Source organism: Cyprinus carpio, chromosome A25 (genome assembly GCF_018340385.1).
Source record: "Cyprinus carpio isolate SPL01 chromosome A25, ASM1834038v1, whole genome shotgun sequence".
In the NCBI taxonomy this organism is placed as follows: domain Eukaryota; kingdom Metazoa; phylum Chordata; class Actinopteri; order Cypriniformes; family Cyprinidae; genus Cyprinus; species Cyprinus carpio.
The window spans coordinates 9,723,289-9,740,121 of record NC_056596.1 but is presented as its reverse complement, the minus strand read 5'-3'; the positions used below and the strand labels follow the sequence as shown (position 1 = coordinate 9,740,121).

The window sequence follows — 16,833 nt, the reverse complement described above, 5'->3', positions numbered from 1 at the left end:
AAAATCACTAAAATCGCTTGCATACTTTATCTTAACTTCATTCAACCCAATTTGACACCTATATAAGCTGCATACTGTACTGCGGTGGGTGTGTTTATGTAATTATTGACGTACCTCGGTCCAAACAACGTCACAAATGTCAATTTCCAAAAGATTCTCAAATATATCATTTGCTTAATGGACATAATTAAGTAACTTCTACACATCGCCTGTTATGTGTACTTCTTTGGAGAGTTATATGATCCGATGAGACAGTGCATACTAGTGCCAGCAGCAGCACACTGCGGAGATCTCGCGTGAGTGTACAGAGCACTGCGTCATGAATTGTGCATTTTATAGCTGAAATTGATGAGGCTGCAGTGTTTGATGGTCTGTAAGGACGGGGATCTCGTGATATTCTTGCTTGTTTTACATTTTTTTTTTAAATTTACCACTATGTTTTTAGGCAGGTGTTTAAACTCTAAAGGGCGGTGATTAATTATGGCAGTCCCTGGTGTTTATTTTTTTTCAAGCATAAAATAGGCAAGGAAAAGGTGCATACAGTCTCAGAAGAAAGGGATAAAGCTGTCACTGGGGCAGAACAAGGGTGCAAAAGCTAAAAGGGTACATCTTTGTATCTTATTTACCCATAAATGGTGTATTAGCACTTTAAGGTCGGTACGTAATAATACTTTAAAATTTGCAATGTTAGTACCTAAAGTGTAACAATTTAGTTCTTGTATCAAAAGGGGTACTTTTTTTGGTAGACTATTATTCTTTAGAAACACTCTAAATTAATATTTAAGCTTATGTACAATAAACTGTTCAAAAACTCCTCTTACACTTATGTCACAAAGTATGTCTTAAAAAAAAGGATATGAAATTTCATAGACGTAAACAATCGAAACTTGAAATTTGTTTTGCAGGATTGTTAAATAAAATGATTTTAATCCTTTTAGCTTGTCACAATAATTTCCATAATTTCTAATTGATTTTATGATAACTCCATTTCATTCATCTGTAATTAAAAACCATTAAAAACAGACGAAAAAGTGCAAAGATCTTTTCACTTGTACTTTGGTTTAAAGAAGCAAGCAAAAAAAAAAAAAACAATCCATGCATTTTATATACCATCACCATTACCATATAACATTTAAATCTTTATGGTCTGATTCTTTTTCTACAGTACACAAATCATCAATTAGTTTACAGAAAAGTATATTGATTTACAGTGTTAATAGTGTTTTTATATGGCAGAATAGAATCTAGTACTGGTTACTTTTTATTGTAACTTCTTTGCTTTAGTACTTTAAAATATGTTTTAATATGTTTATCTGCCAACTCATAAAAAGTTGGGTTTGCTGAATGGACATCTTCTTTTCATAACTACTACTGACATTTCTTCTAATGATCATGAAACTTGACTTTTGAGTGTAAAACATTTTTGTTTACAGTATTGACACAGTTTGTGGCATTAATCACTCCAAAAAAGTCCATAAGCTACAGTATATAAAGTAACAAATCAGAGCTGCCAACTGCACAAACCTGAGAAACAACCAAATTTAGAGCATAACAGTCAGGGTCAACTATGGTACACATGTTATGCTACTCACATTCAGTACATTTACAATCCTGACATGCACACTCTGCAGCATTCTCTAATGTTTGGACGTCTAGAAACCCCAGGATTATCCCATTCCTCCTGACAGACTTTTAATCAGCAATTAGCATATCGATGAGAATGAAATCAATACCGTAAGGAATGTCTTGTGTTTCTATAGGCTGTGTAAATCTTAATTTGGGAAAATAGAAGTATCGGTTCATCTCTTACGGTCATTACCTGTTTTAAATCCCAATGACACAGCATTTCTGAGAACAAACACTGCAGTGTTTACAAGATGTACAGTACACTTCATCTACAAAGCAAAACAGAATCTGAGGAAACTAGCCCTTCATCTGTATGAAGAAGAAAGAAAGAGGAGGACACATTCAGCCGAGGAGAGTTAGAGACATAGAGATTTACATTCACTCCACGGACTAGTTCAAGATACACTCAATAAATAATAAATATTCTGAGCTCAACGCACTACATCTCGTATTTAGAACTATATGGCGGGAATGTCTGAGACCACATTGAAAAATGGGCTGAAAAAATTACAACCTAAATATAACTATAAAAGTTTTCTTGAAATGAGTAAACTGTAAATGATTAATAAATGAATTGATATAAATATTTGAATTATTAATTATCAGAATACTTTATTAAAACATTAATATTATAAATATTATTAATAAAAATGCACATTTAAATGTACATTCATTTTTCAACTGAACTTTTTACTCAAATTGTAATATCAAGTAATAATAAGTAATACAAAATAAGTAATTAAGTAATATAAATAATTTGTAATGAATAAAATGGTGTGTATAAATATTGATATGACGATACCATATATCACATTTAAATGTTAAGTAATAATAAAAATAATAATAATAAAAAAGTATATATCAATTTGTCATTAATTAAATGGTATATATAGTCTAATATATACATATAAAAGGAAATTTGTTAATTTTTCAATTCAACTTTTCACACACATTTTTATAATATATAATATAATCCTTTGTAAGGTATTATACATGAAAAAAGAGGAATATGGGTAAAGCTCATTATGTGAAATGAGGGTGTGAATGAACATTGCGAACACATGTAATTTCAGGTACTTTGCTTATATTGATCATGTCACATTTCTCTCCTGTACCTGCAGGCATCCGTTCCTGGGACATCGATGTGTCAGAATGTGACCTGGACCACCAACTACAGCTTTTCATAACCAGACATTCCGCCCAGTTCTCAGCCGAGGTCAGAGGTCAGTCCGATTGAAAGGATGACATCTAGATCCTGCAGTAGAGTTGAATGCAAATTTCAGAAGTCAGAAGTTTATATGAAAATCTACTGTATAAAAAAGATAAAGCTTCCATTTATTTCTTAGCATGCCACACATAAATAAATATTTTCACTTGGAGTCAAGCTGTTCATACACATATTGCCAGCCCAAGGTCATACTGCAGTGGTCTTGCTTACAGCAAGCTCACACATAACATGCATGATATGCAGCTAATGCAGCACTGAGAATCTCTCCACGGGGAGTCCAGCATGTGTGTTTGCACAGTCCTGCATGGCACAAGTGGTTATCAAAGACCTGTGTCAGGAGGAGAGGAGCTGCAGAGCCAGTGCTTGACTGCTGGGCAGGACGGACCTTGATCTGTGTAGTCATAAAAGCTCAAATGTGCCTCGGTGTAAGACAGGCCATTTTATAAAAGCGACTAGCATGGTATTGCTGAGCAAGTGCCTTACTATCCATTTTAAACCTTAAGCTGCTGTCAGAGGAGGTGAAATGATACAGTAGCTGGAACAAATTTCAAAATGTAAAAGGCAATGTACTTTAGCATAGAGTGCTTTTGATCTGAATATATATAGGCATGAGATTGCATGTTATCACAGATTATGTTCAAACCAACAGTGACTGTGAATGTCAAAATGCTTTCATATAACAATAGAGTGCTGCAAAGTAAGCCAAAACACCCCTTCCAATGATCATTTTAGCACTTCTGTTTTCATCATTCTTAAGTTGGTGGGTTTTTTTAAACAGGTTTTTGGTTAAATGAGTGAAATAAGGTTTGTGGTTAACACAAGCTCAATATATTTTCACATTTTATTATATGACATAAAATACATTACCTTGTGTTTTTTTTTTACTTGTCCTGAAAATGTTGGCTGTTAACAAGTGGCTAAATGGGACAACATTGGTTGTAGGGAACATTAAACGTCAATACACCAAACAAAAAACCTCGTCTACTCACTAGTTTGCTTTCACAGCCTCATTGTGTTTTTAATCATGCTCCCGCAAACTATTTTAAACGTCCTCAAACCTCAAAAACCTTAAAGACTGAAGGGTGTAGTTGTACTCCGTAGTCATTTCTAGCCTTCATTTAGCTTCTGTCAATCCGCCGTCTTGGCTTCAAAATTCATAAAAGCTGTGTTCATTTGTGGAGATTATCACAATGAAAAAAAAAAAAACACGTGTAAGAATCCTATAAACTTTTGGTCACAGAGCTTATTTTCTGCATAATCCAGAAGCCAATGGAAAAAACCCTACTGAGTTGTTGTTGCCAAGGCGGAAACCAGGTCATGGCCTACAAAACCTGGACTTTTTGTTGTTGTTGTTGTTGTTAATATTATTTCAAGCCCAGCAAAAATCCAAAAAAACACCAAGTCCAAAACTTAGAAAATAATAACACATCTCTCCTCAGTAAGCTACATTACTTGAGGCACCATACATGTCTTTAACAAAATATGTGAATTATGTGCCTAGTAATGCTTACTAGGGTTAGAACCAAAATAGCACCAAATAGATGGAATAAAGCTTTGGAGGTAGAGTGATGGCCTCTGACCCTGCTGAAGGATGTGATGTGTGCTTAGATCAGATTGTGATGACTGTTCACTGGGGTGATACAAGGTTAACAACCACTAAAGGTTGATGTCTCAGATTGTGCTTTTCTGTGGCTCGAGGCCTGTCAGACACAAGGCTCCCAGGCTGATGGTGCAAATGGGACCACAGTATTGATTCGACCGTATCATATTTAGCATGTGCCTTAGCATAGATCAATGACATTCAAACTAAGGGGAATTCAGTGGCTGTCCTAGGGCACAAATAGATGTGCTTCTATTCTAATTGGGAACACAATAATAGATAAAGTATTGACTAATAGAATTTCTTTGTCTAGGACTGATGGATGTTTTGTGCTCATTTTTTTTCAGCCATATAAGCACTTGAAGTTGAATTCCTTTTTATTATTAAGGATATACTGCAATATTTTTTTCTTTATTGTGTTCTCATCCTTCCCTTATAAATGTCTTTTATAAATATATAATTGATGAGCTGCTGCCATCTAATGGGATATTATGAGTAATGCAGAATACAATGTCAAAAGAGGTAAAACAAAAGATCTATCTATCTATCTCTATCTATCTATCTATCTATCTATCTATCTGTCTTCTATCTAAAGAATTCAATAATGTTTCCATCAACCGTTTTGTATTTGTAGACACTCCTTGTATTCACATCTTCTCATTTCTCATCTGTTTTTGGTAAGTATCATTTAACATCTTTTTATTTACATTTATGCATTTAAAGCAGACGCTTTTATCCAAAGCGACTTACACAGTGCATTTAGGCTTTTTATCAGTATGTAAGTATCAGTTTTAATGCCTGATTATGTCCTCACAACCCTTGGGTGTGATCTGCACTGAGTTACTCAGCAGTTTGAAGCTGCAGGTGGCTAAAAGATACAGCTGTGTCATTCCTATTATGCAGCAACATTTTCATGTCCCATCACATATGTCAGAATATATTGGATAAAATATTAACCTCACTCATTTTAAAGATGGAAATCATAGTAGTCATGTAATAATGATTATTAAAAAATTTCCACCATTCAAAAGTATGAAAGTATGGGGTCAATATGATTTTTTTTTAAAAGGAAATTTAAATAATTGTATTCACATTAAATGATCAAAAGTGACAAAGACTTTTATGTATGTTGTTGTTTTTTTGTTTTTTTTCAAAATGAATGCTCAAATAATTTCATATAAATTATTTTAAACCTTCTATTCATAAAATGATCCTGAAAAAACATGTATCATGTTTTTCCACAAAAAATATTAAGCAGCAACAGAAAATTCAGTTTTATAAATTATTTCAATTACACAGAAATAAATCATTTTAAAATATATTAAAATAGAAAACAGTTTTACTAAAATATTAAAATATTTCACAATTGTACTGTTTTAAACTATATTTTTTAAATCAAATAAATACATCTTTGGTGAGCATAAGAGGCTTCTTTTAAAAACATAACTGACTGACACCAACATTTTGCACTGTAATGTATATCTAATTTATCATAATGCACATAAGAGTACATTTTAAATAATTTCATTCACTCTGGCTTTCATTTATGTAGCCATTTTTATTATGTCCAAACTTCCATCATGAAAAACTGGCAATTTATTAATAAATGTTCAAGGTTTTAACTAACTAGAATTTTGTTAGTTCCCTAATGACATAATCAACTAAGAAGTGTTGATTAAAGAACAACAGCACAAACATCTGTGTTTATCTTAATTAAAAGCATTTGAGTCTGTTTGACTCAATTAAAAAAATTGTATGATAATTTCAGATGTAAAGTCATGGTAAACAGTAAAAGAAATTGCCAATCCCTCACAAAGGCTAACTTTAGATATATATATATATCTATATATATATATATATATATATATATATATATAATATATATATATATATATATATATAGGAATGACCTCAATCAGTCAGTACCTCAGAGTCTTGGGGGGAGGTTCAGGGCAAGGAAACGGCATGATCAGTGTTTTCATTTTTTACTGAGTCACTCCTGAACCCTCCTTTCTTCTTCTGGAGTATGTGCACATTATATCGATTATAATATAAACAACTGTTGTTATCCAATTAGTATGATACTGTATAGATTTATGATATCTTAATGTATCACATTATATTATATTAATAATAATTTGAACAACTGTTGTTATCCGATTATTTTGCACTATATGAACTTATGATATCTTAATGTATCATTTTAAGAAATGTCATGAGCAGGAATAGCAGCCTGCACTAAAATAAATGGTGTTTTTGCTTTTGGTAATATCAGATACTGGTATAATTGGCTTTTTATTAAACTGTGACCACCACTGCATTAGCTGCTAACAGGCTTCATCTCCTCAATATCCTGTTTAGATACTGAATGAGTCGTTTCGACCACTGTTATGCTCTGTGAGTCAGCGGTTGGGAAGAATGATTGTCTGCAGGCAGGAAAGTAATGGTCTGGAGAAGATTTTCCTATATTTCCAGTCCCGTCTGAGTCATGAGTTCCCCTCAGACTTACTGACAAAGTCTATAATATTTAGAGAAGACTGTCCATTAGCATTCCCATGCATTACAAAGGCAGTTATTGTCTTGCATAGGACCGTAAGTGAAGTAACTAGCCAAACCGTGACCTCTTGACCTTGTCTATCACTTAAGTGAATGTCCTGGCTAACAGCACCTAGCCAGTGCTAACCAGAATATGACCCAGACATTCCCTCTCATGGTGTCTGACTCTATTATCAGTGATTTTTTCGCTAATTTGTGTCTCCCACAAGTCAGAGACCCTCAAAGCAATTCTTTACAACCCCAAACACCATTTTAAGAGTGTTATCCTTGCTTACGTTGCTGATGTAAATTTAGCATGCATAGACAAAAGTTTGTTTTAACAGTTTAAAAGGAGAAGAAGTGAGTCATTTTATTTAATAGTGTCACTGGGAGTGCAACAAGGGTCCTCATGTACAAGTTTATGCCATCCATTTGAATCTTTCCTTTCTCTCTCAGGATACACACAAAGGAAATTGGTACTCTAGAGCTGAAGACTCAAGCAGGACCTATTTATAATGCAAGCACTGAGCCATAATTATGAATTTCACTGATGCTGAGGGGGAAGTGAACAATCACATGACTTTCAGACATACTCCAGGCCCAAAGCCAAAACTTCATAGCTCTAAAATTTAAAAGCTCTTTTGAAGTATTCATATTTGTGTGTATATTTCTGTTCAAAAGTTTAGGGTCAGTAAGAATTTTTAATTAATTCAGAAATTAATACTTTTTAAAGAAATGAATGTTTATTCAGCAAAGATGGATTAAATTGATCAAAGGTGACTGTATAAAGTTACATGTATAAAGTTACAGAAGATTTCAGCATGCCTTTGCCATAAAATACTAGCATTGAATATAAATAAAAAATCTAAACTCAGGAAAGGGCTGCTGCTCTTGACAGCAGCAAAAGATAACGTTCATACACACATTGTGGCCTTGAGGGAATGAGGTGAATAAATATATCCACCAAATATTATTATCTTAAAATATTATATTAATAATATTAATATTAATAAAATATTATTATTCTCTGAAAATCAATTTACCCAGTTCATGGGCTGTACAATAATTGTAAGAGCTAGAACAAACACAATCCCCTCAGTTGTTTGTGCAATCTTCAGCAGCTTCAGGCTTTTTGGTTTTTCCACTGATACAAAAGGCCAGTGAGACATTCGTGGCTACACACAGACATTGAAATGAGGGACAAAACAAACACTCAAACTGATTAAACAGATTATTTTTGCTATGCACTTTTATGATTTTTTTTTTTTTTAGATGTTTGTGATCTGTCATACATTATGGATGAACAGCAAACATTAAGTGAAGTGAGCAGATACTGATAAATGAAGAAAACTCCTAGGAGCTGGAGGACTTTGACAGAATTTCTGTTTTGTAACTAGTCTTGGCTTTAGAAACAATCACTGGTTTTGGTTGATATGGAAGACTTTCTTTCAGATTATAAATCATAGGGTACTACCTTTCAAACCTTTGGGATTAGTAAGATTTTTTTGGATATTAGTACTTTTATTCAGCAGGTATGCATTAAATTGATTAAAAGTGACAGTAAACTTTATAATTTTGCTAAAAGATTTATGTTTTAAATTGAATACAACAGTTTTCAACATTAATGATAATAGATGTTTCTTGAGCAGCAATCTGCATATTAGAATGATATCTGAAGGAGCATGTGACACTGACGACTGAAAATGCAGCTTTTCAATTATGGAAAAATTATATTTTGAGATATGTTCAAATGGAAACCAGCTGTTTCAAATTGTAATATTATTTCACAATATTACTGTTTTAACTGAATTTTGATCAAATAAAATGCAGCATTGATGAGCATAAAATACTACTTCCAAAAGCATTAATATATATATTTTTTAAAAAAATATGTAATATTATAGTGTTTTTAGAGCCATTCATTCATGCAATTTTGTGCTGACATCCTAGGGAAGATGGTCAGTCATGCATAATTGAGGCTGCTCAATATTTATGATTAGGATATTGATAACAATGCAGATTCGGTTTGATTCAAAGCACTAAACCAGAGTGTAATACATACCTGGCCACTGATTTTAGCATTACTTCATCTATATGTTGCTTTCAGTGAATCATCAGAGTGGATGCATTGGTTATGACAGCTAGTTTTCCAGGGCATTTTAATAACATTTAATCATTAATTAAATTACATGAATGAATAAAATACACAAAGGAAAGTGAGAAAGAAAATAATTTTGCTTGCTCCATTCATTTTATAATCACTACCCACCTAGTGATGAGGAATAAAATAAGACCGTTTGAATCATTTAATTCTTGTGGTTCAGTTTAAAATTTATAACACACATAAAACACACCAAAACTCACACATATTACAAGATGTCTAAAACTCACAAAAATTTCTCACGGCAATTCGTACATATTTTACGAGGTGGCTAATTCGTACAAATTTGTACGACCACACTCATACAAATTCATATGATTTTTGCCAAATCGTACGTATTTTCCCGAGTTGCACAATTCGTATGAAATTGAATAAATGACCTACACCTAACCCCGCCCCTAAACACCACCCACACTGGGGTTTAGACAAATCGTATAAAATCGTACGAGTGAGGTCGTACAAATTCATACGAATTAGCCACCTCGTAAAATACATACGAATTGGTCGTGAGATAGCAATGCTTCCACAGAGGGGAAATTGAAAATATAGCCCGTCTGGCAGAATGGGCACAGCAGAAGAAAACACTGCACCAAAATTCAGTTCTCTTATGATGCCATAAAGCCATGCATTTGCCTGCAGCAACTTTATTCGGGTCAAGCACACATTCATAAGGATGTAACAAACTATAAAAAAACATGAAATGATAATGTGACATTTTCTAAGCTGGGTGAAACTTGATTCAACCTATTGAGAACTGACTGGATTATTGAAGTGGTCTCTATAAGACAGGTAGTTTGAATGGAGGGACTGAAAATTAAGAAGGCTTGGTGTAAGAGAATAGTCACCATTTTGATTTCATTTTGACTCTGGCAAATCTTCTTGACCTAAAACGAGGCAGATATACGACTCAAAAACAGATAGCCTAATTGAAACATGCTTGGATACTTGGATGATCTAGTTACTTACACCCACATTCGGTGTGCATTTGAAGGTCAAGAGATGCATTTTTGAAAAATGTAAATTATGTTTTTTTAAAAGTTGAAACTTTTTTTTTTTTACTCGAGCGTTACACTGTCATGAGACGCATACAAAAATGGCAACTCAAGATTAATATGTCTGTCTAGTGCATTTACATAGAAAACAAATGGGAACTTTGCATTAGTTTTCATCCGAGTATGAGGATGGATGCCAGATGCTTTGTAATGGGCCTACGGGTAAATGGCATATAACATGTAATAGACATATATACCTTGATCTGGAAATAATGTTTAATAAATATAATGTAATACCATATTAGACATGAAAGGGTTACATGTGGTGCATTGAAAGTATCACTAACTCCCCCTCCTCCCCCGCCGCCTAACCCTCCTCTTCAGACAGTAGCTGCATCTGTAGTTTAATTGGCGGGGGGGCTGCAGCCAGAGTTGCTGCAACCATCCCGCTCTGCTCGAGAACCCAAATCTGCCAACCCACACACACTCTCCGACCCCTCCCACACACACAGAGCAGTGACTGCGCTCCCGAACACCCATCAGTCGCGAGACACACGACGGTCTGTTAAAGCGGCCCGCATCAGCATACGGTATGTATCACTTTCTGTCATTCAGATACAGAGACAGCGTTCTAGCGTGCGAGGCGGTCTCCGGCGTGACTTTTACGCAGTGTCGCAGTGATCCGGACAGTCAGTGACACTTTGCTTCATGAGACTGTGACGGTCGCGGAGGGGTGCGTATCCTTATTTGACCGCATATTTGTCTTCTTCTTCTTCTTGATGTTATTAATGATGTTAATCACGTAGTCATGGGCTTATGGGGCGCCACATAGGCTTATGATGCGTTTTTAATCGCTATGAGGCTACATGACGACGAAAGAATTAGGTAATTAAAGGTCCAGACAGTCGTTTACCTGTAATTTCGACATATGTCTAGGGGACAGAGTGTACGATCAACACCTTGCTGTGCTTTATCCAAAACTAACTTGATTCATTTGTGATGGACGGAGGTTGGTGGATAGCTCGCGCGGACGGGCTAACTTTTTTGCGTTTAATTAATAATAATCATAAATAAATAAATTAAAAAAAAACACAGGTTGTGAAATTTTTTGTTCGTTTATCAGTAGGTATTTGAAGTGGTTTCGTTATTTTATTATTTTGTGCTTGGGTTAATGACCACGAGAGTTGATTATTTTGCTGCATGACACTACACTGAGATATTTTAGGGAGGCTGTGTTAAGATGCTAAACGTGTACGTCTTTGTCCGGAGGAATATAAGCTATGCTCAAAAGTTGTGAGGTATAATCAGGAATGTTCATGTAAGAGTCGGTGTAATTATTTGAATGATTCTTGTTTATTAACTATTCTTTTAGTAGCCTATTTTTGTAGAATAAAAAAAATGGACAAAAGAAATGTTAGTATTAGTGGTGCAGATCGTTTTAGATTTCCACAAAATATTTTGCGAAAGATATGTTTATAGAAACGTATAATTCACAGATATTTTAGATGAATTAAACGCAAAATATTTTACATGACTATATATTACATAGAAAAGGAAAATATGGTAGCATTTCAGTTCATTCCAAAAATAGCACAGATTCCAATAAAACTCATATCTTTAGTCGGCAGACAGTAAAAATGCACTGTTTGGAAGTCTAATTAGCCTTACTATATATTACATAACACACACTTATTAGTTAATTATTAGTTTTATAATGGCATAACATTTAATTACAAATTAAAATGTGCGATTTATTAACGAGTCGTTTGAATACAACAACCGTTCCGACTGAGTTTTTATTTTATTTTATTTTTTTATTAACCGCTTTGTTTTGATAAAAAAAAGAGTGTGTGTGTGTGTGTGTGTGTGAGAGAGAGAGAGAGAGAGAGAGAGAGAGAGAGATAGAGAAGAACCGTCTTAAATGATTCATTCGTTTGATGATTCAATCACACTGGTCGCCCTGTATGTTTTGATTCACTGAAGTGAACCGGCTCAAAAGAGTACATTCGTTTGAGAATCGGACTGCATTAGTCCTGCAGTATGTATTTGATTGACTAAAAAGAACTGACTCAAAAGACTCATTAGTTCTTCAATTCCAATAAAATTACAACCAAAATAACGCAAAGTATTGGTTCTGTCTTAAAATCTAGTAAGATGCATTCCCTCGTCAGCAGATTCTACAAACTTATGATGCTGCGTGGGTAAGCAGTTCAGTTCAGATTGTTTTTTTTTTGTTGTTGTTTTTTTTTCTTCAGTTTTGAAAGTCACCTCTACAAATCTTTTTTTTTTTCTATTTTTTCTTAAACAGTGATTCCATTAAGTTAAGGCTATTATTTACTATAATTCAATAATATACAATTCTACAAAATCTTGATACATTCATAAACAATTAGCAATCCATGATTATGATGCCCCAAAATGCTGTCCAGTTTGTCAGAAGGTTTGAACAGCCACTGATTTTGTTCGCTGCCCCATGACTCAGCGTTGCTATCTGTGACTCTTTCTCTCTTTCCCCCTTCTCTCTCTTTTCTGTTTGCAATACATTTGCACATCTGGCTGCTTAAAGACCATTCAGAAAAATAATGTCTAAATGGATGACTAGCTCCATGTTTGAATATCATTGTGGAGGCCAGTTAAACCCACAAAACGACTCGTTGCTTCATTCGGCACAGCTGACATTAGTAGTAATGTTAAGTTGTTTGCTCTAAACTTATCTATATCATATAGGAGTACAAAAACATCAATTAACCAAATCAGACCTGCTTGAACTAAATGATCTAAGTACTCTAAAAGATTGCTAGCTTTTGAGGAGATACTGGGGGCTATTTTAGGTGCATTTGTTTGTCAGCTCAGTGCTGAAATGATTCAGTCATTCCTTAGTTCTCTTTTCTGATGCAGCTGTCTGGGTGGGATTCTTATATAGAGAAACACCCACTGACATCAGTGGATCTAACAGCATTAGCTGCTGAGTCATTGTCCCATTGGTACTGGTAGTAGCCTAAAGCAAAGTATGGTAGAGGTGCAGAATGTTTAGTGGACCTATTTTACTTTGAGAGTGTCTTTATAATATGAGATGTAATTTTCCTTCCAAATCTGTAATCTTATTTAATTGGTCTTGTTTTGTGGCAGTGTGCTCTGTTATTAGGTTTTAGAGAGATTCTGTAATAAGTTTTCATGATATCATTGATGTGAGGCTCAATGTTAGGACACTGAAGGGCACGTCCATCCCACACAGAAAAAAAATGCAAATAAAGACAAGGGCAATTGGGTGCTTGGGCTTTACCAAAGTGACACATGCTTTGTTCCATTTGACATTGGAAAATGAATGCTGAGAAAGGAGCAGCCATTTTAGACCTAGTTTCCACGGACAACACAAATGAATGGTCCAACCTAGAAAACAGTAGCAACTCAACTTTGGACATACTGGATAATCCTTCTGGATTTAGGAACGGTCAGTTGAGACGAACAACCTCTCATTGGTGGATTACTCAGTGGAAAGGGACACAACTTAAGTGGCAGGTGCCCGTCTGTGGATTGTAGCACTTTTAATTACAAATGAATATCTTAGACAGGCATGCAGTTTTGTCCTTATCTTTTTTCCTCAAACATTTAACCGGAATGATTGCTTGGTGCGGTCAAAATAAACCATTAAAATCTAATATACTTGTTTACTCTGAGTATTTATACTGAGTCAGCTCATTAGCCAATTTAAATGTATACTGGCAGAACTTTATGTAATGGCTAATGGCACCTGCTCATTAAGTTTGTAATAAAGACAGAGTGAATTTGAAGCGCAGACATGAGTTGAGTTAAATGTGCTGAAAATGAGGTGTGATGTCACAAGCGCTCACGGTCACAGCGAGGTGATATGATGATGCTCTCCCATTTGCTTTGGTGATGTATTTCAGTCTTTATTCAGTCTTTTGAAGGGCGTTTGTGTTGGTGGGTATGTGGGTGAGTGCACAAATGGCCATCATCCCTGGAAGCTTGCAAATTCAGTGTGGGAGGATCACCCCTCTCATTGTAGTGCTGCAGTGAGAATTCCTCTGCTGTTGAATCACTGTGATCTAAATTGGCCTGTCTAATGTGTTGCTTGTTCTGGTTTAAGATCTTTTACCTCATTGTTTGATAATCATACATATTGCCTTAGGAGACTTTCTGCGTTAAATGTTGTTTCTTTGGTACAGTTCTTTATGTGAAATATTACTGCATCAGGACTGGATATTGGCAATGTGGAATGGTAGAATCTGTAATCTGGGAGTTAAAATGTAAGCTTGAGCTCATAATACACCTTTAATTTATTAATAATGCATGAGACTTAGCTTATAGGTAATTGGGCATGTCTGAGGTTCAATGAACAATTGTTCATTTTATATGCAGACACTAGTACACAATACTAAGTATTCAAATGAAAAATCCAACCACTCCTTTTAACTGGATCTCTTCATAAGGCTGAATAATATTTAGATCAAAAAGATTTATGATAGGCTTAATACAGCATACTATCTGGCTCTGCTCATGTAAAGTCAAGTCAAGTCATGTACTATTTATGTACTATCAAATTTTATGTTTAGATGCATATGTTTTCAAATCCACCCATAAGCTGTCTGTAATCATCTGGTTAAAGGACTGTGGAAACACTGACATTTCAGAGCAGATGTTGACTCAGAACAGACCCATGTCCTCTCTAAGATTAGAAGGTGTCTACTATTTATACTGCTTTCTACCTGCTTTCATAAGCACTCCTCTATATTACAGTTTAAACATGATATTAACATCTCAGCATTTGTATATTCATAACTTGGTACATCACTTGGTATGTACTCATGACGTTTTCCTTTATTTGAACTGCCTACCCACCAGTGTTCTGGGGATATATTAGATCTTTGCACAATAAGGCCAGTTATCAGGATTAAAAGATGCACTTATCAAGCTTCTAGTTTCTTCAAGATATAATGCTTTTCTCTATTGTTCTTTCGTTCCTGCCTATTAAAATGTACAATTTGTGTGGCCATAATATGTATAGAATGATAAGACATCTGTGTGACACCAGGACATTGTTGTGAAGTGCCGGAGTGTTGTGGAGTCTCGTCAGTGTTGGAGAAACATCCAGCCCTTATTCAGGACCACAATGGTGTGGCTTCAAATGCTAATGAACGGGCTGTGTAGGGCATGATCTCATAGTTGGCTCAGGCTTAGGTTGGAGTTTTCTGGCCTCCAAGGAAACAGTGGTACAACACCAACAATCTTCTCATACCCTTTTGATTGCTTTAAAACTTGCTTCCTCTGTAGCCCACATATGGCCTACCTAATGTTTTCACAATTCACACACTGAAATGTATTTATATTGTTTTTATTATACATTTTGGTTTTGATTTTAATGATTAGCCCTAATTATTCAATATTTTATATGTACATAAATACTGTTAGGCTAATTTGATTGCATATGCAGCTTCATTTATGTCTTTTATCAAGTTATAGACTGCCATCTTATAGTGCTAGTTATTAGACATGACTATTTTTGAGTTCTGTGAATCAGTATTGACAGTATAATAGTTCAAATCAGAAATGGTCCATGCAAATGAGGAATGAAAGCACAACATGCACTCTGGCTGGGTCATTGTGCCACTTTCCCCAGGTGACTGTCTGAGATTCAGTGACACATCCGTGATAAAAGAGGCTTTAATATGCTTAACAGCAGAATCAGTCGGCACTGCCAAATCACAGGACTAGGATTACCAGAAGAAACTAGGGCATTCGCTTCTTGTGAAGATGCAACAGGGAGCATCAAGAGTCCGAAGACATATTGGCCACCTTGTGTTAGTGTTGTTTTAGGGCTTTATAGAGTGTATAGAGCACTTAAAATCATGTACAGTGGCAGAAATTGCTCATCTGCAGAAAATGATGGCGCCTAGCGGTGTAATTTATAAGAGTATTACTTTAATGGATTTTTTAAGTTTCCTATCATACTTCTCTCAACCAGAGCACTGGACTAAGACTGGATTGATGACGCATTTATAGGATGACAATAAGTCCCTCAAAAGTAACATTAATTCCCTCCATTCTGAAAAGCTAGTTAGCTACAGTACTTGAGATAGCAACAAACACCTGTGGTGCTTCATGCTTAATGAAAGTTCATCTTGCGTTTTAAATAAAAAGAAATGCCATAATATTGCACAACCTCTGTGTCAGCTGTACATGAAATGGGAATTAAATGGCTTGTTCCAGATTTAGTGTTGCTGATACAGTGCACTACAGCAAGATGTGCTGTTCACAAGGTTATCTGCTCCCAAAAGCACACAAGACGGTGGCATGAGTGACTGTTTTAGATGCTCAGATGAGGCGATTCTGTTCCCAAACTTCCACAGGCCTCAATCTCTTGGGTGACCATATCTAGAGCAAAATATCTGGAGCAGCGCTGATTCTTGGTCTGTCTTCTACCATAGCACTATTTGAGCTTATTTTAACAGAGTGCTCTCATTTTTTAAAGTTCATGAGCAGATATTTATATCAAGCGGGTCAGGTGAGGTAGTACTGGATCTTTACACTGAGACCTTCTTAAAAATGACTTAGTGTTTTACGATGCTAATGCGATTAAGGTGTTTGTGCTATAAAAATTAAGTCATTAATTAATAATCAGTGGTCTCTTGGCCTTGGACTTTTGGATTACTGTTACAATGCTACAATCTTT

The 16,833-nt window shown here is 35.0% G+C and overlaps 1 protein-coding gene across 1 annotated transcript in view; it reads left to right on the top strand.

Moving 5' to 3' along the window:
* LOC109060816 (microtubule-associated protein 1A-like) overlaps nucleotides 1-16,833 on the top strand; it is a 131,909-nt gene that overhangs the window by 99,091 nt on the left and 15,985 nt on the right. Inside the window, 1 exon segment of the mRNA XM_042715918.1 lies at nucleotides 2,748-2,849. Within this exon segment, the coding sequence (XP_042571852.1) occupies nucleotides 2,748-2,849 (102 nt within the window).